The sequence below is a fragment of the Falco biarmicus genome, chromosome 7 (assembly GCF_023638135.1).
Source record: "Falco biarmicus isolate bFalBia1 chromosome 7, bFalBia1.pri, whole genome shotgun sequence".
Classification (NCBI taxonomy): Eukaryota; Metazoa; Chordata; class Aves; order Falconiformes; family Falconidae; genus Falco; species Falco biarmicus.
This window is the reverse complement of record NC_079294.1, coordinates 40,506,684-40,528,800: the sequence shown is the minus strand read 5'-3', so window position 1 is coordinate 40,528,800 and position 22,117 is coordinate 40,506,684. Positions and strand designations below refer to the sequence as shown.

Genomic DNA, 22,117 nt, shown 5'->3' with positions numbered 1-22,117 from the left:
TAGCAGCTTAGCACCAAGAGAAGAGGTTCTAGTTCTCCACTGATGTAACTGCTGTTTTCACCCTGGCCTGTTAGCTGTGTGTGGGTGTTTTGGCATGTATCATGCAATCTTCTAATTCCAGACATAAAATGTTCGTTTGTTGTTTTTTTTTTTAAGACCAATTTGGTAATCTTATGTTTGGCCAGCATAAGAACTGTGTTGCGAGAGACTATTTTTATTCTTTCTGGAATGCACTTTTCTATTATGATAGCTAATGTTTTTGTATCAAATGTTAATGTTACCTAATTTAGCAACTGTGGAAGAAGGGTGCCTGTTGCCAGCATTTACTTGAGATTGGATTCTAAAGCCAGTTTTTGCATGTTTGTCATGTGCTGTTAAATTGTTTGACTATAGGTGTCTAACTACTTTTGCCTAGTAAAGGGGTGCAAGATACGGAATTTAATTACAAATCCACTTAATTTCTTGTATTATTTCTATGGACTACCACTTCACATTGGTGACAATAAGGAGGCTATTACAATTACACTGCGGAAGCTGTGCAGTGTCGCAGAAAATAGTGCAAGCTGAAGATTTGTACGGCAGCTTTAATTTGGAGGTGGCAAAGGACTCTGGTTGTTCTCATCTGCAATCAAGTGATCGGTCTGTCCTTCAAAACTGGGAAGGAGGTGCTTGAAGTCAAATGAGAATTTAGTTACTGTTCTAGGTATTAGTAACGTTACTTCATGCGACTGCTGAAGGAGAGCATCCTTACATGTTTTTCAAAGTAACAGCTTGTCTCTGAATGCCAGCAGCAGTAAAGGGGAAGGATTAGATCTATGTGTCATGAATAATCAAACCTTCTGTTTCAGGCTTTACATGTAACTTTTGACAGGCACAAGACTAGTACTAGACATGTCCCCTGTGCATGTATGCATACTGGCTATGTTAGTCCATCAGCCATTCCAGTATTGTAAACGTTTAATTCTTAAAACTATCTGTACTTTTTAACTGGCTTCAAAATTTATCCCTACAGCATGCAGCTTTTTCCCTGACTTCTGAGCTGTAGACATTATTACTGATGTAAACATTTTATCTGTGGCAGTTCGGATCTTTCAAGGTGAGAAGATACGATTTTTCTACAGGATTCGGGGAGTGTTTTCTGTGTAAATATAGTCAGTCGCCCATCTAGAGCAAATAGGGTTTTAGTGTTCCTGAAATAAACTTAAGCTGAAAACATTTAAGCTTCCATCTGCATCCCTAAATAGTTTGTATTCTTCCCAACAGAGTCAAATCTTGTTTGTAAATACTACTGCTTGAGTAACCTCCCATCTAAATCAAACCTACAGGGTAAAGCCTGAATGCAAAACCTGTGGGGGGTTTGGGAGTGGCAATTACGTATTTCATTGCCATGAAAACTTAACAGGAGAAAAAGTCTTTAAAGTTTTAACATTTAAATGGGGTTGCATGTTGTATTTGAAGAATCTTACTGCAGTCTTCTGAATAAGTTAAGCTTCTGAAATAGAAGATATGCCTCCTTAAATATTTAACTTCTGGTATCTACTTTAGAGTAACGGCATGGTCACTTCTTCAGCCTGTTGTGATAACAGACTGGGAGTAAATATATAATGAATAGGCTGCTAATGTTATCCTTATCCAAGACATTGATCGCTGCTGATATTGCAGAGCTGAAATAAGCTGTTTCTACTTTGGCAAGGAGAACTAACTGTGGTTGGATTAATTTCTCAATACCTGTGTTAGTAGATTCAGGGTTTTCTTGTTTTTCGCAAGTATTTTTGAGTGATCCGTGATGGCAAATCTGAAATATCTTTCTTCCTCATTCATGCTGCCTGTTGCTAGCTTGGAAGGCACCTTCCTCCCCAGTAAGACTTCTTGCTGCAAACATAGCCATGTTAAAAAGTACAAGAAGAAAATAAAGCCTTTAAGAGCAATATTCTCGTATACAGTCTTTTTCAAGACACTGGTAGTGGCTTGCTCAGTTTCGATTTTTACTAGAATACATCTTTCCATACTTGTAGAGATAAATAGGGTTCTAATAGTGATGGTGAGTCCTTGAACACTGTCCACCTGCCAGCACTGGTGTCACTCATGCTTGTCAGCACTGATAAGCTGTTGGTTAAAGTAACAGGTTGTTACAGATGCAGGCTGTAGAGCAACATGGCCCAACTGAATCAGGACTACAGATGTAGTCTTCCCTTGTAACTAGTCTCCAGAAAGCAACACGCATGCCACCAATAGTACGTATGCAGCAGAGTGCTTCATCTGCAAGGCATGGGTGCTTAGTAAAAGCAAGCTAGTTAAGGCAGTGGTTATGTGGCCTTCTAGGGCTTTTGCTTGTCCAAATTACTTTCATCACTTAGGGTTAACTTTTCAACCTCAGCTAATGAGACTGCAGCTGGTCAGTATTGATTCTTTTAAAAAAATATTTATGCCATCAGCCTTTTAAATTTTTTAGCTATAAGCAGCTGCTGTTAATGAGATTCTACAGTTTGGCCAGTGATTCAATTTTAATTTTTTTCCTACTTAACCGCCTTTTTTTATATTGTTTGGAGGATATTGTTAGGGGTGGCAATGAAGTTAGCTGACAATCAACGCTGTGTAATGCACACTTAACCTGTGAATTAATTGCAAGACTGTACTGCTGACTCATTTGTACCTTCAGGGATATGCTTTCCCCTGCAGTGCTTCTGTGCAGTCTGTCACCCCATTAGTTACACCATACAGCTGTCAACAGAATCACTGAAATGAGCTGTGTTATATGACATCCAGAACTCTGAAAGAACAAAATACATGTCCTTTTGGAGAGTTTAATTATTCTGGATCAATGAAAGATCTTTCATTAGTGTTGGAGTGATCTCCTCCTTGCGAGCAGCACAGTGTGACAAACTGGTATGAGCAGAAAAACAAGTATTTGGCTGGGGGAAGCAGTTGCTTGTTAACCTATTTCCTGTAAGTTGATTTACGCTACATTTTGATTCTGCCTCCTAAAACAGGATTTCATATTTATTTCCATTCCTGAGGTATATAGAAGAGCACTGGGGGGGGAAAAAAAGAGCCTCTCAAATGGTGTGCTTTGTAGACTGTGAAAATACCTAGAATTAAGAACTTGAAATTGAGCTTTAGGTAAGCACTGTGTTAAAATCATTTGGCACTTCCTTTGCTGCTCTTGACACCTGTTAATGTAGTCTAATGTAATAGGTCTCCATCCTTCCCCCCATAAAAATGAAATTAGCAGATTTCCTGCTTTTCTAACAGCTCTGCAAACAAAATAAGCTTCACTTCCAAAAACTTAGGCACCATTTGGGTGGGTTTTGGGACTGTGTGCATTTGGAATGTATCTTCTGGGTGAATTTATTGTAATTGAACCTACTATTAATCTCCTGAAACTGGAATCTTAATGAATGTATTTTGGATATGCAGGCAATACGTATACCAAATGACACCTAACTTTAGGGCGGACTTAAGGGGATATCAGCTTTTGTGTATCTGATTATATATGCATTTTGACTCTAAACTATGTGGTGATGCTGCTGCCTGCTTTATTCTAGTTGTCCATTTTTGATTGGCATAGCAATTTGTAAGAACAGTGTTTTTAGAAACCTGTTCTCAAGTCCTTTAATAGCAGTGTACTGAAAGTGAAAAAGCACTGCATGGCGGTTGCTGAGTCTATCTGGAAATAGGGGACTTGGTTTGAACTTGGTTCTAATTCCCATGTTCTCAAATACTGTTTGTCCAGTAAATACATTCTAGGAAGGCTACGCTTTTACCTCTTCTACCACATATTTTCTGCAAATCTGTATGATTAGATGTAATAGGTAGCGAGATCTTCTATGATGGAAGGTTACAAGCAGTTGGTGTCTCAAAATAGCTCTAAATTCTTAAGTAACTTCCTTGCTGCATGTAACTTGAAAAACTGGTGGGTGGAGGAAAAGTGAGTCCTTGTCCTATAGGCATACGCAACTGAAGAAAGAAAACGAGGGGGAGAGAACAGTCTCTGTACCGTATTTTTGGTGCTATTATAGTCTGAAAATCGTCATGACAACCAATATAATTTTTCTCCTCAATCCTGAAACTATGCACTTTATTTTAAGGTCATGATTATCTTCCAGTTGGTAAATGCTTAAGATGCATTGTTGAATTCACTATTCTGCGTTCCCTTCTATGGTTACAGTTTTATCTTAAGGAAGAGACTTGCAAAACAGCCTATGTAGTTATTCCAAACCTCCTTTCTTAAGGATGACTTGGACTATGTAGCCAGATAGCATCCCAAGCAGTACTGCATCTGTATAGACAGTCATTCATTCAGCATGTGGGGCTTTTAAACCTCAGGCCACCAAGCCATTTTTGGTGATGAGAAGGAAGTAACAAATGACCTGATGCTTAGCATACTTCAGATCTGCATAAGACAAATAGTTTGAAACATTTCCTTTCTGAGAGAAGGCAGCAAATGCAGACTAGCAGTATTTCTTTTGGAGATACCCTTATGGATATCTGTCACACAGGAAATTTTACATATGGGTTACTTCTATGAGCTGCTGTTCTTGAGCTTCTAACAGCTCAATCTTACCATAATCTCATTAGCAGTTGTAATGAAGGTATTATCCAAACCAGTAATTTTTATGGCCATGTAAAGGTAGTACAAACAATGGAAATTGATTATCCTCATGCAATAGCCTAAACTTGATTTTTGAACTAAGTCCAGTTGTATATTCTAAAATCTGTCCTGGTACAGCCATGAGGGTGTATGTAAGTAAACTAAATACTGAGCCTTTTTTTTTTCTTTTTGTCACCTGCAGTTCACCATAGTCCACTTCTTTGTTCAAGAGAATTAGGTTTCTGTATGTGGACTTGCTGGCTATTTGTAACGGGGAATGTGACATACCCAGTCTTATTTAATATCGCGGTAGTGATCAGGTGCTGAGTAACAGTCAGTGGATGTATAGGACTTAAAGGGAAAGGAAGCATCTTACTGTACAGCCTACTCTTGTGTCATTGTTGGATCCATCCTTCTAAAATATTCCTTGGTGGAGGGATGACTTTAAGAGATCAGTTGGTCTACACAGTCTTTACTTTCTAGTGTTCTGTTAAAGCCTGTGCTTTGGGTCTTAAGCAACAGAATATACCATTAAAACTCTTAAGCTAAAAGTGTTTCAGAATGGCAAGAACTACAGTTATGCATTCCAAGTGGGTATTTGACTTTCTACTCTATTATGTATTCCCATAAATGGGCAGAGTCTGGACTAAGTAGGTTACTTACAGAGCCCAAAGCAAGAAGTGCTACTTTGGTATGGGCTAATTATGCTTTTCTAATATCTTTAGAACTGAAACTTCCTAGTGCTTTGGGCAGAAATTATCAAAATGAGGCTGTTAAGAATCGCCTCTTGCTCAAATCTCCAGTTCAGAAAATTTTACCCTGCCCACTTGTTAGCTCTGCAATACACTTTCACACTGTACTGATACAATGAAGTTATAATTGACCATTTTCAAGCCGATTATAAAAGCTAATTTTAATTTTAGGGAAGGGGATCCAAGCCCTGCTTCTGTAGGAAAGCATGCTGCCTCTGTTGCTGAAGGCTGGTTCTGGGAGCCCGCAGAGGTCAGTCAGACTGCTGCTGTGAGGTCTATCACATTAGGCTTGCATGTGTTGCAAGCAGCTCTGAATAGTCAGCCAGCTGGACTGCCTTAGTCTCTTGGCATATGAATCTTGCTGCTCACAGAGTGAGCTTACTCAAAAGTAGTAAGATTTAAGTAGGTGTGTATGATATCCTTTGCCTCAAGGAATAGCTCTTCCAGAGCTTCTGCCTCACAAACTGAGCAGACATACCTTCTCCAGACATGTTCCAGAGCTAAAGCTACAGGAAATGTGACTGGTAGAAGCTTTCAAATCTTTGTTTTAGCTACCTGATCAGTTTTCTCTGGGCTTAAATCAAACTCTTCCCCCTAGATATTGTTGAAGCCTGGAGGGTAAGGGAGTATCTACAGTACAGCTAGATGCTTTTCTTTCCCTAGTCCTTTACTTAAAACAGCCTCTGCTACAAGTAAGTTTGGTTGGGGTTTTTTGTTGTTGAGATTTAATACTATTTTATTTTGTTCTGTAACATGTAGTTCTCACTTAAATAATCTCGGGTCTAGCTTGATCCCTTCTGGAGCTTAGCTTTCACCAAGGGATTTGCCCCACAAAGCTGTATGTATATAGAAAAAAAACCCCACTCATGGTCTTCAACATTTAATTGGGGTTTAATGATACCATGCTGTCCCACTGCATTTTTAAGTCTGTGTGGTCTATGTTGCCATGAATAGCCACTTCCTTCTTTTTGGAAGACTTCTTTCCCTGCTCAACTTCCACTGTTTGACACAGCAACAAATCAAATACTAATTCTTGGTAGCAAGATTCATTAAAGTTGGAATTTAGCCTATCAGCTGTGGACTAAATTAGTGAAACATTATGATGGCTACTGCACAACTGCATAATTAAGCATTAAGTAAAGTAACCAGCTTCAAATTAGTAAGTGGTTAAATGCAATGTAGTTGTTTCATTAGTTACCCCAGTTTGAACTGCAGCTAGGTTAAGGGTATAAAACCAGCTGTAATGAAGAGTTTGCAGTAGTATTTTTGCTGTCCTTCTGGACTAGAGCTCTATTCTAATGTTCCCTGGGCCTTATTGTTAAGAGGTAGCAACACTTAATTCCAGATCAAGCAGAAGCCTACTAGCTTTCTGTTTCTAAAGTTAAGCTATTTCAGTATTGAAATTTTGCTGCTTTATTCCTCCTTGACCCCCCCTTCCTAAATAAATGCAATTTTTTTCCCCTGCCTTCTAATGCTCACTTTTTTCCTCTTTCCCCATCTACAGTCACTGGAACTGGAAGTAATAGGGTTTTTTCTTAACCATATATAAAGATCCATTCTCATAAACACATCGAGCCTATAGTCTGATAACTTAGTGATTTAATTTGGAAAAGAACCTGACAGCAATAATCACCTTGTTATTGTTTTAACTAAATGTTGTTGTGACAGGCAAGACTGCTGTGCAGTACTTTGTATGTATTATCCAGACTCTTAAATTGTTTTGCATTGGACTTCCCATGTACCTTTCCAAAACAAGCAAAAAAAAAAATAAAGAGCATGCTTCCTCAAAGGAGCTTTTTAGATGGCCTTGTTCTCTCATGAATAGCTATTTAGAAATACTGACTCAACAAATATGTGGCTTTGTTCCTACCTCTATCTCTGCACATACTTTAGAACATCTTCCTTCTACTTTATCTTGTAAACATACACAACAGATCTTGCTCTTCTCACTTAACCTTGAAACCTGAACTTGTGTAACTGTTGTTACACTTACTGGGTGGCTGTCACTGAAAGGACTAGATGGATGCGTGTTAGCCACACATGAGGATGGCTTTTGATTTCCATTTAGCAGTTTGTCAGCAACATTTTAGGTATAGAATAAAGACAAAGTGAAGAGAATAAAGTAGTCTGTCTGCTGTCATATACAGTGAGTGGAAGATCAACCCGCAGCTAAAGCTTTAGAGTGGTCATTAGTTTCCTGACTGGCACTTGCTAATGAACCAAACAGCTGAATCAGCAGTGAGCTGCAGTAGTAAATTCAGTTTGGAGAAATGCAACACAGAACTAAAGGCTGACTCAGTGTAACAGCTACACTATTGCTTCAGAAGGAAATAGTGAAGGACTATTTATCTGTCATGGTCATGATTAATGTTAGCTCAAGCAGACCTGATCAAGGAGTTCCAGCAGCCTTTGAAAACTCTGCTCAGCTGGAGAGGCAAAAGTTCAGGTAGCCTGACTCCAGCTAAGGCTTAAGCCTGGAGACAGTCACCAAATATGAAGGCAGACCTATCTCTCTCTGACTTCCTCTTGTCACAAAAATGAAGTATAGCCTTTAACCCATTAGAAAGGAGACTACAGAATGCCAGGTATTTTTTTCAAATGGAAAAAAACCCTGTATAAAAATAAACCTGTAAGGGAAAGCTTTTGTTTTAAGGGCTGGTGATCATTAGGGTGTAGTGCTAAAGCTGAGGAGTTTGATTCATTAGAAAAGTACACATTGTAGATTAAGATGACCATTAGAATTTTAACTGCATATGAAACAAGACTTCAGTTTTAACTGAGTTTAAAGGTGGTGAACAGAACAGTGTGTTACCTTGTCTTTCAACACACTGAAGTGACTAGAATAGACAGTCTTTTTTTCCTAGGAAGTAAAGAAAAAAAAGCAGGAAAGCTTTTTTTCAATTGGTGGAAAGAGCAACAATTGATAAAGCTGATTCAGAAGTGATTTAAGCTACAGCTGAATGAAACTGTTTACAAACAGTTTAGCTCTTCGAGCATTAATTCCAGTTACACTGCTTAATAGATCTCCCAGCTTTAGAACTCAACATAAGCAATATTTAAAATTGAGTTAGTTTTTAATTTCTCCTACTCTTCAAATAAGTCTAGACTTGATACTTCAGATAACAAGTAGAAGCTCAGGAAAAGGACTTCTTATATCGGCTGTGCACATCACTTTACCCTGTAACCAGCTGTTTTACAGTTAGGTATGTTCTCATGTCTTCTGCCAGAAGCAATCACAGACTGTGACTGAGTGAACTACAAATCATGATACTGGTTAATCAAGGAATAACCAAGTACTAGTTTTTAATATTAAACTATGCAACATAAACAAGAGACTTGTCAAATTTCTAAGCCAATTGTTTTTCTGTGCCTAGTGCGGCTCAGAGTGCTGTAGGCAGAGGAAGCAACACCAGCCTGGTAACAACTTCATGTCTGTTCTGATACAGAGTGCAGCTGCTTCTTGATGATGCTGGCCTATACTCTTTTGAAATAAAAGCTAACAGACAGTAAAATGGGAGATTTATTAGTGCAAGTTGGTTGCTCTGTTTTTTCCAACAAGTATAATAACATCCCATGCTTAATACATTACAAACAAACCTGTTGTAAGTTAAGAAAAGTTGAACTTGTCTGGAAGTAACAATGTGCTACATATTGTCATCATCTGATTCATCTTCCTCTTTCAAAGATTCCTGTTTTAAAGAAAAGTTTAATTAAAAAGTTGTTTTATAATTCAGCCTATAATAAGCAAAGTGAGTTTTGTTGTAGCTTCACAATCCTCTCTCTGTCCAAAGCCTTGTATTCAAAGCTAGTTCATATCTTTAGGAGGTAGTACTGAGCACCATCAGTAATTTTACAGCAAAAGCAAAGCTGTTAAATTCCAAAAGTCTAACTTTCTCCAGCTGATTATCTTTACTAGGCAAATGACTTACTGTCTCCTATTCACTACACCACTGCTGAAGAGTTAGTAAGTTTACTTTTGAAGGGGAAACACGCCACCTGTGCAAGCCTGCTGAATTACAAAGAACTACCCTTGGATTACACTGTAAACTTCACTATTCTCTCTTCAGAATAACCTCAGCTAACACTGAAGTAATGTGTTGTAATTATACATTTTTCAGTCATCACAACAGTAGAGGCCTAACCTTCAGTTAGTTCCTCTACTCTAGACTTGTCAAGTGAAGCACTGAGATGACACCGAAGTCAAATCTTACCTTGGCATATTTTTCTGCTTCTTCCCTGATGTCTTTGGGAACAATTTCATGTTTTCCATTAGTTACTGCCAATAAAAAGAACACATCTTAAGTAGAAGTCACACAAAGACTGTGACATTGAGTGAATTTAAGAAGCAATGTTTTACTTTTAATTAAGAGTTAAAAGATTTTCTGTATATTTATAAGAATTACAGAAATGCATTACTTTCTCCAACCCAGCTGAGTTCCAGCTCAAAAGCTTTATCCTTTACTTCATCGTGAACTATGTAGATTCTGGAAGGAACAGATAAAGTACAGATTAGAACAGATTGATCATTAGGCTAAATATACTTTCTTCTGTTGAAGTATTCTTATGGTTAACAGAGGCTCTCCCCCTTCCCTGCCCATGCACACAAAAGCCACCGGAGACTTTTATAGGTTTAATCACTAGCATAACAATATATTAAATGATTCCAGCTAAGATACAGATTGAGATGTTTGATTTATCCTAATCAGAACAAACATTAAGATTCAAGTACTGAACAGCCAAGGCTATGTCATCACTGCCTGCCTTCTGCTTAGCTATAATACATATAATGCTCACAGCAAACATGATAGTAACCAGAATTTAAGCTACAAGCAGTATTACAGCATGCACAGCACCATCCAGACTAGGAAATCACTCCTTAGTCTGTGGGATAAAAATGTGACACCATAAGAGCAATACTGATTTGACTGCATCATAGTATTCAGTCCTCAGTGGCAGAACATCTAAACAACTGTAACAATGCTGAATTGAGACATACACTCAGAACAACAGTAGAACTTAAAATAACTTCAATAAGTGACTTCACTTATTGAGAAGGCTGTATTCCTTAGTTTGCTTCAGAAAGCATTAACAACTCAAAAGCTGAAAAATACTACCTATTTCTAGCCAACTTAGAAAGCTTGGAGTTTATGAAGGAAGGAAGAATACCTTCAGCACCACAGTTAAGTAGTTCCAATTAAATTTTGATAAAAGTATTGTGAATATATAAAGAAGACAGTTAACACTCTTGTCCAGGGAAACATCCCTATATGGTTATGTTGTTCTGACAACCTTCTGTCGCTGTTAGACTGGACTTACTAATCATTGCCTAAGATAATAAGGCTTATATAAGGCCTTTCTTAGGCGTTCAGCTGGTTATAAGCCCTTTCCAACAAAGTGTACTATTATAAGCTTTTGAAGAAGTCATTACTCTGGACTCTGGCTAGTACTTTAGGGTTAACAAAATTATTGAAGTCTTTGCTATCTTGCTAAATGCTACTAAGGAGTTCAAAACAGAACTATATCTAGAGCTGCTATTAAGTTTTGAGCTGAGGCAGAATTAAAGAACACAAGCCTTTTCGTTATTTGAAAACCCATGCCTTATTTGTGGCCTTTTAGAATTGCTTTGAGGTCCTTGCTAGGTTTTAAGAACAGAGATCCCACCAATTATTTCCTCTAGCTGCTGCCATGACAACCTCAGACACAAACTCTGAAATAAACTCACATGCTGCAACACCAATGAGAGAAGCATATTTATCAGTTCTTTATAACCTCCCAAGTAATAACTATAAAATGCTGGAGGTTACAGTTTTGCAGCTGCAGATTATTAAATTTGTGACAAGCACAGAACATATGCATTAAAATGAAGTGGTTAGAGACCTGAAAGGACACTTGTATTTGTTTGAAGTCATACTAATTCACAAAGTCTTTTCCAAATAGTTTACTACTGGCTCACTCATGCTCTACCTAGCGGAAAGTCATCTCTCTTCCTGGTATCTTTTTTTCCCCCTCACTAGTACATGGCTTACTGAATGGTACCTTTTTTACCCTGTAAGTACACTATCCTCACAAAAGTTTGTGGGGTAGTATTAGTGACTACAGGCAATTGTATCACTGACACGTTGTCCTAAATTGCATCAGTGAATAGCAAATTGAGTATTTCCAGTCTTTTCATGTGGTATCAAGCTTTATTGTTTAAATGAGACCAGCTATACCATATAAGCATCTTTAAGCAAGGAGTTACACTTTGCTTTTCTCCTAAGCACTTGAGTCTTTTTGTAGGCAAATTGGAAGGCTGTGTCAAAGACCTCATCTTCATTTCTGGACTGCTGCTTAATGTCTGAAGCATCAGTTCACTGTTCAATCTGTACACACGGTACAGCTCTACAAAGTGTAGAACTCTTACTTCAGAATCAGGACACCAAGGAGTTTCCCCCCCATCTGTCACCTGGTTTATGTATTTTTAAAACAGTTACTATATTCAGACAGTTTAACCTTTAATCCATTGGTGCTACAAGCTGCACCTATAAAAAGTAGCAGAAGAGACCAAAAGGCTTATTTTTTCACATCCTTTGGCATTTTTCAGTAACAAGTAGCATATCCCATGTCACAAAAGGAGAAAAAATACTAATAGCAGAAGATACTAGAGTCAGCATGAGCACTCATCTAGCAGAAATTAAACCTGTTACACTACAAGGAATAGCTTCAGTCTGAAACCATAGCAAGTTTACCACAGTCAAGTTGGAAAACAGGTTGGAGACTTACATTTTTGCAACCTCTTTAACAACATCACGGCAGGTCATTTCCTTCATCTGCAGACAAAAAATACACAGCTTAAGGGACTGTGCTGTCTTCCACAAGGCCAGAGCATGTGGATGCTCCCATGCCTAATGAGCTTACTGTTCAGTGGCGATGAAAGTGAGAAAAAGTTAAGACTAGAAACAAATTTATTCTCTACAACATGTCTTTCAACCTGCTACACGAAAGTCACTCTTGCAGTGAAGAACTTTACCATTGAAAAATTCTATGAAAAAACTGTTACTTGGAAACTTCCCCAGTTTAAAACGCTCATCAGCTGGAAACTTGGGAACTGAACAGATAACCTTAGCATCGTAAAAGCTTGACGTGTTCTTAAATGCTTTATCATCAACTGACATAAAATAACCAGAGGTACGATATACGGGAGGCACTATATTTTCACATAATATTCACATTCTTTCTACACAGTATAGTAATAGTTTTGGTCTTATCAACATTTTATGCAAGTGATTTTGACTTTTAAGCAACGCCCTTAGAGGACAATACTGTTCCAGCGTTAACAACCAGATGTAGCTGTACACATGCCATTTTATATCTTCTCACTGACAATCACAGTCTTTTTGACAGTTTCACAGCTAAAACTAAGTCCTGTGCCAGCTTCCATGACATAATAAATTTATGTTTGGAAGTCAAATGTCTTGCCAGTCAACCCTTCTGGACTATGAAGTAGTAATATATTCTACTGTATTTCATTAATGCAGTTTACCATCTCTTCAATTTTTCAAGTGTTTTCAAAACTGTAGTATCAAAGTTAGTTTTGAGACACTGTTGAAGGAATTAAGTTCACAACTGCCTTTTGTTCACGCTGAGTGCCATGGCACTTTCTGGGGTGAAACACAGCCCCACATAAGCAATGGGCCAGAGAAGGAATGCCTATGCCTGCTTAGACAAAGATGCCATCACAGACCCATCCCAAGAAGTTTCCTAAACAGAGACCCATTGCCCCAGCCCTTATATTCGTGACACTATCTATACTGGCTGCTGTCTACAGATACAACCTGTGTCACACAAACAAATTACTATGTGTATTGATGCATATAAAGTCAGTAGTCAAATAGGAAAACCCAAAACTCTGCTACTATTCACATGTATTTACAAGAGAAAATTGAAGTAAATTAATTTTTTGCCATTATTCTTTTCCCACCCCAGGTACATTAATTCTGCAGACAGTAAGAGTAAACACTGTAACAGTTTATCACAAGAGTTAATTACAGTCATGTCCATATATCAAAAAGTTGTATGTAGCATTGGAGCTGCATGAGAAGCACTGCAGAAGAGACCAAGAGATTCAACGACTCTCCACATGACCACGGGTTTTCCCACAGCTGAAGATACCAGACATTCACATAAGATACAACCAGTGTGATCAATGCAGTGTTTTCTGCTTGCACCTCAGCTACATGAGGGTTTCGTGTACTGTGTCCCCTCCCGGATACACTATGTACTCTGCCGTACCTGTAAGGCGGGTTTAAAGTTTTGACTACTTGCTTGCCTCTTACTTTCAACCTGTAGTCATCTCTTCCACGGGAAGAGATGTTAATTGACAGGCTACTGTAGGCAGTACCACCCCACACAAAAGCTTTTGTACTTTTTTTTTTTCCCATTTCAGTTTTGACAAATTAATCTTGTCAAAATTAACTCTGACCTGGAAACCTGCCCAGGCTATGGCTTAACAAAAAGCACTGGTGTGCAAGACTGGACTTGCTCTACATTGCTGTGACAAGATCATATGCATTACTGAAGAGATCCTGCAAACAAACCATTAAATAAATAAATGCACTTAGGCCATATGGCACACTACTGTTCCCATACACTAAATTTTACAGGCTTTACTGTAAAGTTCAAGCAATACACACTCTTACTAGCTCTACAAAAATCAGTCAATGGAATAGAAGGTTTTGAAAATCCCAGCACTGCATGAAAACGAGGTTTTGGAGGTAGGTTATATGTTATCTGACACACATGGAAACTGAAATTGTGATTTCCTAGATGCCACAATTACAGCATCAAGATCAGATAATCTTATAAGCTTCTTTCTTTTAATTTGGTATTCAAGCATCTGACCAGATTCAAGACTGAATGAATCAAGTCTAGGAACATCCTAATTTTTCAGTTACGATGCTACAGCACCACTAACAGATTATTCTTGAAAAATTAACTACCGTATGAACTCTGAACCTTTCCATAAACAGCTGTGGTGTACTTTTGCAAACAAAACCCATAAATAAGATACTAGCAGGGTATCAAATAAGAATGACATGAGACAGACCAGGAGCAGAATTCTGTCCTATATTGTCTCCAGTTCCAAGAATGTCAGATATTAAAACACAAGAGGAAGACAAATCTTTTAGGATTCAAACGTAATTCTAAATCAGCTTAAGGCACACTTCAATACCTTTTCGCATGCTCCTTCAGAAGGCTACAAAACAATTTCCTGGTGTGCTCTCTCAAAACCTCCTTCTAACACTTGACGTATTACAGTACTGTGCAAGCAGGTAATGCTGAACAGAAACAGCCCTTTTTGGTGTGCTCTAGAGCTGTACTCTTCCTAGTGTTCACAGCACTGAAGTCCTTTTGATCAGACATGAAAAGAGGTTTTAGAAAAAAAAAAAAGATACACCACTATGTACCATGCTGCCCTAAGGTTTTCATTCAGAATTAAAAACTTAGTTACACTTTCATATTCACTCAATTATTTTGCTCACTGGCACGCATGGGAGTGTATGTTTATGGTTTGAAACACGCATGCTCCCTACAGCCTACCCATTGCTCATGAGCAAGACTTGAGAAATACTGCTATTACAGAGGCTAAAACATCTCCTAGAACGTACAAAGAAATACTCTGTCTTCTTCTTCTGTATTTTATATATTTTAGGCATTCAAAAAGGTAACATAAGCTAGGAATACTTGTCTTGAAACAGCACAACAAAACCGTAACATCATACCTGAAGTTTTTCTATCTCCGTTTTTGCAGCCTGCCTGGCTTTACCAATGGCACATCCCCAATAACCCTAGAAGAAAAAAACCACAAACCCAAGAATTATGCAAATGTAATTAAATACTAAACTCTCTATGGTTCTTACTGTCACTTAGCATAGGAAACCCCAGCTTTACTCATATAGTGAGAGGCTAATACACAGTAAACCTTGGCATTATTTTCTATTGGGGCACATTCCCAAATTGTTGAATAGAACCCAATTACTTGATTAAGTATTACCACTGTTGATAGAAAAGAGAAGTGCTCAGTAGTTCCTGTACAGAAATGTATCTGCTCAATTCGTTGCAGTAGATAATTTTTTTTATTGGTATTACAGTAAATGGAAGAGCAAACTAGAATTAGAGAAGTTCTACTGGATACAAAAAACAATCCCAAAACAAAACCACGAAACCTACCCACCATGAAAATATATTGAAGTGTAAACACATAAAAATTAAGCACTTTAACAGCTATGGTATTGGATATATTGAAAGAAAAATTAAAAAAAAAATTAATTAAACGGGATGAGCGTGTATCACTGCGTGTAATATGCAGCTGAAGAGGCAGAACTAACAATGATTAACAAAAGTATCTATTTTGATTTGAGTTGCTGTTAGCAGCCAGTGTCAATGTAACAGCCCTCTCTTGTCTAGCAGCAACCCGGGTATCATACAGTACTTGCCACCCTTTTGGGGCAGCGCATTGGCCTTTTCATTGGCTATAGCCAGGTGGAATGAACTCCCAAATTTCTGAGACAAGCTTTAAAACCAGCTTTGCAGAGACTGTACTCCCAAGAAATACACTTTACAAGAATATGCAAATTAACAAAAACCACCTCTGTTTTACACAGTGATTCACCAGAGATCTTCCCAGGCAAAAAGAAAAAAATTAATAGCTCTTTTGGAATAACACACACTATTTTCCTAACTAGGAACTTTTAAAAGGGCAACTTCAGCCAAGATCAAAGTATTTTTGGCACACTCACGTATGAAACTCCTGATGGATCAATCATGTACAGTTGTGCACCATCATCATCATCATAGGACCCCAACATGAAACTGCAAGAAAAAAGTGCAATTAGAAACACTTCCTTCTACCAATGTGCACAGAATTAGAGACTACAGCTCAGGTTTCCTACATTCTTCCTGCAGCAAAACTCCTGCCCTACTACATTCTGTTAAGCAACCCGTCTGAACAGTTTAGTGTTATCATGACAGCCAAGCACCTGCACATTGCCAGAAACATTTTACTTATCTGTAACCAGACACGAGACCTCAGTTTATTAGTCCCTTTGTACTAGAACTGCATAGTAGTTGTAACCTACTCTTCAGGTATCAAGAGCAAGCAGGATGATTACAGAGGACAGTTCTGCTTTCATCACTGTCACAGACTTAACAGCATCAACTCTTCAACTTTAAAATTCAGGGACAAAGCGGCAATCTGTGTAGAAGCTGGGCATACTGTTAGCAAATCTGAGTTCTTCACCTAAGGTATTACACACACAAAAATAAAGGGGAAGAGAATCTGTTTACGAGATGAATTGTAGGTTACTAATTCCAAGTTTAAAAAAAAAAGACCTCAGACAACCTAGGTAGTTCCAAGCAATTGTGAAACAAAAGATACTGACTAATAGTGTATGTTCGAAAGACTTACCTGCAACCAAAAGGTCTGACAGCACTGTACAGCGTGTATGCATGCACATACATAGCCACTCTGTCTGCAAGATGCTACGTGGAAAAAAACACACCAAACATTGGAAACCCTTATTTACAGAAATAAGTAAACTTCAAGTAATAAAATTTAGTTCTCTGCATCAGCACTAAGAAAGCCAAAAAAAATGACTGAACTGCACCAATTTCTTACCTTCAGTGGAATATCGTAGCCATAGTTAGATCTAAAGTTAGAAGCCTCTTCTCTAGCAATGTCTGCCAAAGAACGAGCATCTGCCAACAGACCTGCTACTGCCTGAAATGATAACTGTCATCAGCTAGGCCAAACATATCTTACAATAACTTAATAAAATTAATAGGCAAAAGTCTAATTATGTGACTTCACCAAGATCTTTACTTAATTCTACGTACTACTACAAGTGAATTCAATCAAACCATCCATCTGCTAGCAAGCTCAAAACATGTCAATATGATTATACTAGTACTGAATTATTTTTTTTTCTCTGGGAAAGTCAATAACCAAAGTTACCTTCATGTTAAATAGTGTCTTATGATTTGCCACAACTGACCCAAACAATACTTGACATAATACATATTCAACAGATGGTTTCGGGCATTTCTGTCACACAGTGACCTCTGCTTGGTATCATCCTAACATCACCATTATGGATTAGCCAGTAATCAGCCTTTAAAGAATGCAGCCAACTCCCACACTGCTGAGAAGAGAATCTTGTATGCAGCATGTTTTCCCCTTAACACACCTTACCTGTTAACTGCATAGTAAAGTACCACTTTACACTTGCATTTTGTATTTACATTCAAGTTACATTACAATTACATAACTAGAACGCTGAAAAGCATTTAAAAAAATCAGAAACTGCCTCAAAATACGTGTATCTTCCATTTTAAATTTGAGTTTTATTTATATATGTCTTCAATCAAGAATAAATTACAGAAAACAGTAAACAGGCATTTCTGATTCTGTACACACAAACATTAATACTGCTTTCTTAATCTTCCTAGTACTGATTCTCTGATTCGTAGACTTGTACTTTTGAGGGGACTACCTTTCAATTTAGGAAAAACTAAACAGCACTTACCATTCCAACATGTCGATCGACATTAAAGAGACGTTTATTGGAACCTTCTTCATAAAGCTTGGACAGAACTAGTTTTTCTACTCCAAAGACCACACCATCTTTGCATCTTATCCCAATTGCTGTACTAAAAGACAAGATAAATTTTAAGTTTCTCACACAGAACTGTAGTGTAAAATACATAACAGAGAATTAACAAAATAAGCAATGACATGATTTCCCTAGAAGTAGATTTGTTACAACTCCACTTTAGCACTGAAGACAAGGGCGTGAGTGGGAAGCGGGGGGAAGGGAACCACTAAAGATCACTGAGCCTACAAACGTTTTCTTAAACAAAGGAGGAGGGAGCTACCAAAAGTCCCTACGCAAACAGTTCCAAACAGACTACAATTAGCAGTGGCATTGGCGCTATGGCACACCTGCTGCCCCATCACTGAGCTGAACAACACTAGTATGAAAACCATGGACCGTTTAACCTCTTCTTTTGATAAATTCACCGTTGTCTAGAAGAAGTAACAACTCTTTCTCTATCCCTCAAAAAGTGCATCATTGGGCACAAACTACCAAACATGGCTTACACAAAATTTTTCACTAATCCTTATTTGGCAGCCTGTGGCTATGATCAGACACTTGGGTGATCCATTCCATGCCTTGCTAATCGATCCATGTCTTGCTACTGCTAAAGCACAGTTGGGACTGGCACTTTCCAGCATTCCTTTGCATATACTTGAGGGAGGACAGATACTCGCAGGGAAGCTCATGTAGCTTTAGCAGATCTTGGGATGTTCTCAAGTTTCTCAAGAAATACATATGAAGCTGTTATAAATTTACAAAGCTCCGAGTGTGTCAGTCTTTCAGTGCCTCAATTCACAGCCACAAAATGGGCTTTTAGATACTGATCCAGCAGCTCTACTATCGTAACAGCGAAGCAGCTTACATATAGTGATAAGACCTAACCTCAGGTTTTGCCCCAAAGCGTAAAGATTTTATTGCCCTTAACACACATGAGGTCGTTCATTGCTTTCCTGTGCATTCCCTACAACGTACCTGTTTCTAGCAAGCAAAAGTAATTTCTAAACAGCAGGAGTGATTATACTGCTTTTATGCCTAATCAGAAGCCTACTAAAATGAACCTGGGGACACTGTTGCTCAGAACTAATTTTAACAACATCATTTTATCTGCAATGCTGATCATGCTTGTCTAGTTCAAGTATACCGCCTTAAAAGAAGCCAGCAAACAGACAGCGATGCAGATATTTGTACCTTACCTACTGTTTTCCACAGCTTTCATAGCATATTCAACTTGAAACACTCTGCCATCTGGAGAAAACGTGGAAGCTGACAGGTCATACTGAAGAAGAAAACACACCAGTCAGGAAAAAGTCATTACATGCCAGTTATTTTCAGAAGTCTCTTTGTTAAAAATGCAAGCCTGTCACCCGCATGCCATCGATGGCAATGAAGTACCAGAAGCAGGCTGCCCCCTAACATACGACGCAGGAAAAACAGCAAGCAAACACTTAACAGCTACCAGAAGTCCTTGCATCACTGCTGGATATACCCACGCTTCAAATCTTGTCAATCCAGGCGTTGCACAGGTCTGAAATCACTGTACGTTATGCAACACCCAAAACCTATGGGAACCTTCTGCGCGCCTTTTAAATTTATTTTATATTTATTAACATGAAAAAAATTTAAATGCTCACTCGTACGGTGCTCGGCAAGCAGGGAGCGAGCCGACCACCGTGCAGAGCCGTGGGTCGGGACCAAAGCCCAGAGAGCGCAGGAGCTCCGTGAACTCCTGCTAAAGGACCCTCGGCCGAGCCCAAACACGCAGCCCCACTTTATTCACGCTAAAGCAGCCCACAGCCGCAGGGGAAGGCGGCTGGAGGCCGCCGCTCTGCAGCTGCTCTCGCAGGCGGCCGGCCCTAGGTGACAGCCGGCCCTAGGGCCCCCAAGGCGGCTCCGCCAGCCCCTCGCCAGTCCGGGAAGCCCTGGGCGAGACCTGTGCCGTGACCCCGAGCACAGAACCAAGCGCCCCCCCGCCCCGCGGCAGCCCCGGCCGAGCCACAGCTGCCTCCCCGCGCCCGGAGCACAGGCTCGCCCTGGGGCCGCTGCAGCGGCGGCAGATCCACCCGGGCCGGCTACACCCCCACGCCGCCCGAACCCGCGGCAGAGGAGACCCGGTCCCCGTCCCAACCCACGACAGGGTAGACCTGGTCCCCGCCCCGGTCGGGCCGCTCTCGCAGCGTCACAGCCACAGCCGGCCCCGCCCGGGGGCCGCCCCGGGATCCCGCCCCAGCCCCCGCCGCCCCCCGGGCCCCTGGCGTCCGCTCCGCGCCCCGCCTTTGGCTTCCCCCGCCTAAAGGGCCTCAGTGACTCAGCACCGGCTACAGCCCGGGCCCCGCGGCGGCGAGGCAGGCGAGCTAACAGGCCGCCCGCGCCCCGCCGGGCCCCACGGCGGCTGCGCTCCCTGACGAGGACAAGCGCAAGCGGCGGCTGCTCGCCCCGGGCCGGTCGCCCCCCGTCTCGCCACCTGCACAAAGCGGACCCCCGCGGCGGCGCTGGGCCGGGCGGGGTGGCCGCGCTGCCGCCAGGGCCCAGCGCTCGGCCCGGCGGCACTCACCCCGGTGCCGATGGAGCTCATGGTAGCGGCGCGCTCAGCCACAGCCCGACGGAGCACCCCGCCTACCACCGCCGCCCCGCCGCCCCCGAGCGGGCAGCCCAACAACACGCGCTGCCATTGGCTCCCACACGGGCCAACCAGCGCTAGCCCAGAGCGCAGAGCAACCCTGGGCGCTGCAGGCGGGGCCACAGCTGGGGGCGCGGCGCTGGCATCGGCGTGGCATCTCGGGTGGGGAGGGGGAAAGGGCTGTGAGGAGAGCGCCCGGCCAGCTGAGCAGGGAGAGCGTGGGATTCCTACTCCCAGTGGCCGGGGGCGAGCCCCACGCTGAGCCAGGATGGTTTTTTCCCCCGCTTACGGTTCTACGGCCGCTGGGCGGTTCAACCGCCTCAGCCCCCTCCACTTCCGGTCACCTGAGGGGAGCGCAGCCGCCCAGCCTGAGGGGCCGCAGGCGTGCTGAGGGACCGGCGCTGGCCTGAGCGTTTTGTGACTAGTAAACACTGTACTGCTGAAAAAAGTACTTTTTAAAAATGATCTGGACCAGGGGTCCTCAAACTACGGTCCGCGTGCCGGATACGGCCCCCAGGGTCCTCAATCCGGCCCCCGGTATTTACAGACCCCCCGCCCTCCCCCTCCGGGGGTTGGGGGGGGAACCAAGCAGCCGCAGATGACCTCCTGCCACTGCGTCCGCGCGCCAGCCCCCTGGTTAAAAAGTTTGAGGACCCCTGATCTTTACGCAGAAATCGAATTGATGCCAAAACGGCAAAGAGCAACTGCTCAGAGATTAATTTTGTCTTTAAGCAGCGAAGCTATTTATTTTGTGCGACTTTGGGGAGCTAGCCGGTTCACACTGGACAAACTAGCTCCAAAGTTTTCAGTGAAAAGTCTGGTAATTTAAACAGTTTTTGTGAGAGGTTACAACATCTTTATATACATACATACTCATTTGATTTTGACATTAATCATCCTATTCATAATAGGTGGGGTCTAGGTGGAGTAAACCTTTCAGCTTTATTTGTTCAACGATCTCCTGACTCATGATCTCCTCATCTCCTTCAGGTGCCCACCTTGCCTTTTCTAATTGTTCAGAGCATCCTCAGTGGAACAAAACAGGCCATGCAGTCTCTATCTTATCTCAACATAAACAGAGCATCACCCAGAGCATTATACCAAACTCATCTTGCTCTGTTACAGAATGTACAGTAAGATTGCCAATGATCCTAAACTAGGAGCAGCTGTGGACTCCCTCAAGGGTACAGAGACCTCACAGAGAGATCTGCCTAGACCAGAGAGCTTGGCAGTCACCCATCGACTGGAATTCCACAAGAGCAAGTGTGGGATTCTCCACCTGGGATGGGGTTATCCTGGTTACATGTACAAACTAGGGGAGCGACATGCGGAATCAGACTCCACAATCTATCAGATTGTAAAGTAGGTGTGTTTATTCAGCACTGGGCAGCACGGAGGGGGGGTAGTTCCACCAAAGCCGTGTGTGCCTGGGGCAACAACTTGCCTCACTTTATACAATCAAGTGTTGCATAAAGTTTTCCAGTGTGCCTATACATATTCGTGACCTATCCCCGCTTTGTAT

General features: G+C 41.0%; 1 protein-coding gene across 5 annotated transcripts; it reads right to left on the bottom strand.

Moving 5' to 3' along the window:
* Positions 1-104: 104 nt before the first annotated feature.
* On the bottom strand, positions 105-20,650 carry PSMA3 (proteasome 20S subunit alpha 3). Of its 5 annotated transcripts, XR_008822983.1 has the most exons (13): positions 20,530-20,650; positions 19,172-19,254; positions 17,907-18,030; positions 17,000-17,101; positions 16,790-16,863; positions 16,122-16,194; positions 15,105-15,170; positions 12,106-12,152; positions 9,760-9,827; positions 9,555-9,619; positions 8,941-9,032; positions 2,654-2,770; positions 105-1,872 (listed from the first exon to the last, which is right to left on the bottom strand). XR_008822983.1 is itself a non-coding variant. In XM_056346080.1 (12 exons), exons 1-11 carry the CDS (start codon positions 20,548-20,550, stop codon positions 8,988-8,990), a joined length of 768 nt encoding a protein of 255 aa, XP_056202055.1. In that variant the 5' UTR covers positions 20,551-20,650; the 3' UTR covers positions 105-1,872; positions 8,941-8,987. The 5 variants fall into 5 exon arrangements, 4 of the variants coding, with proteins under 4 accessions (XP_056202055.1, XP_056202053.1, XP_056202052.1 ...); XM_056346080.1 differs by lacking the exon at positions 2,654-2,770; XM_056346078.1 differs by lacking the exons at positions 105-1,872; positions 2,654-2,770 and adding an exon at positions 8,060-8,203.
* Positions 20,651-22,117: the final 1,467 nt, after the last annotated feature.

Bases quoted from the DNA above. Each gene is read 5' to 3' on its own strand.
- PSMA3 (XM_056346080.1), bottom strand. From the start codon at position 20,550: ATGAGCTCCATCGGCACCGGG. The intron at 18,031-19,171 runs GTAAGGTACAAA...CTTGTCTTTTAG, and splicing joins AAAGCTGTGGAAAACAGTAG to TACAGCAATTGGGATAAGAT. The intron at 9,620-9,759 runs GTAATGCATTTC...TTTTATTGGCAG, and splicing joins ACTCAGCTGGGTTGGAGAAA to TAACTAATGGAAAACATGAA.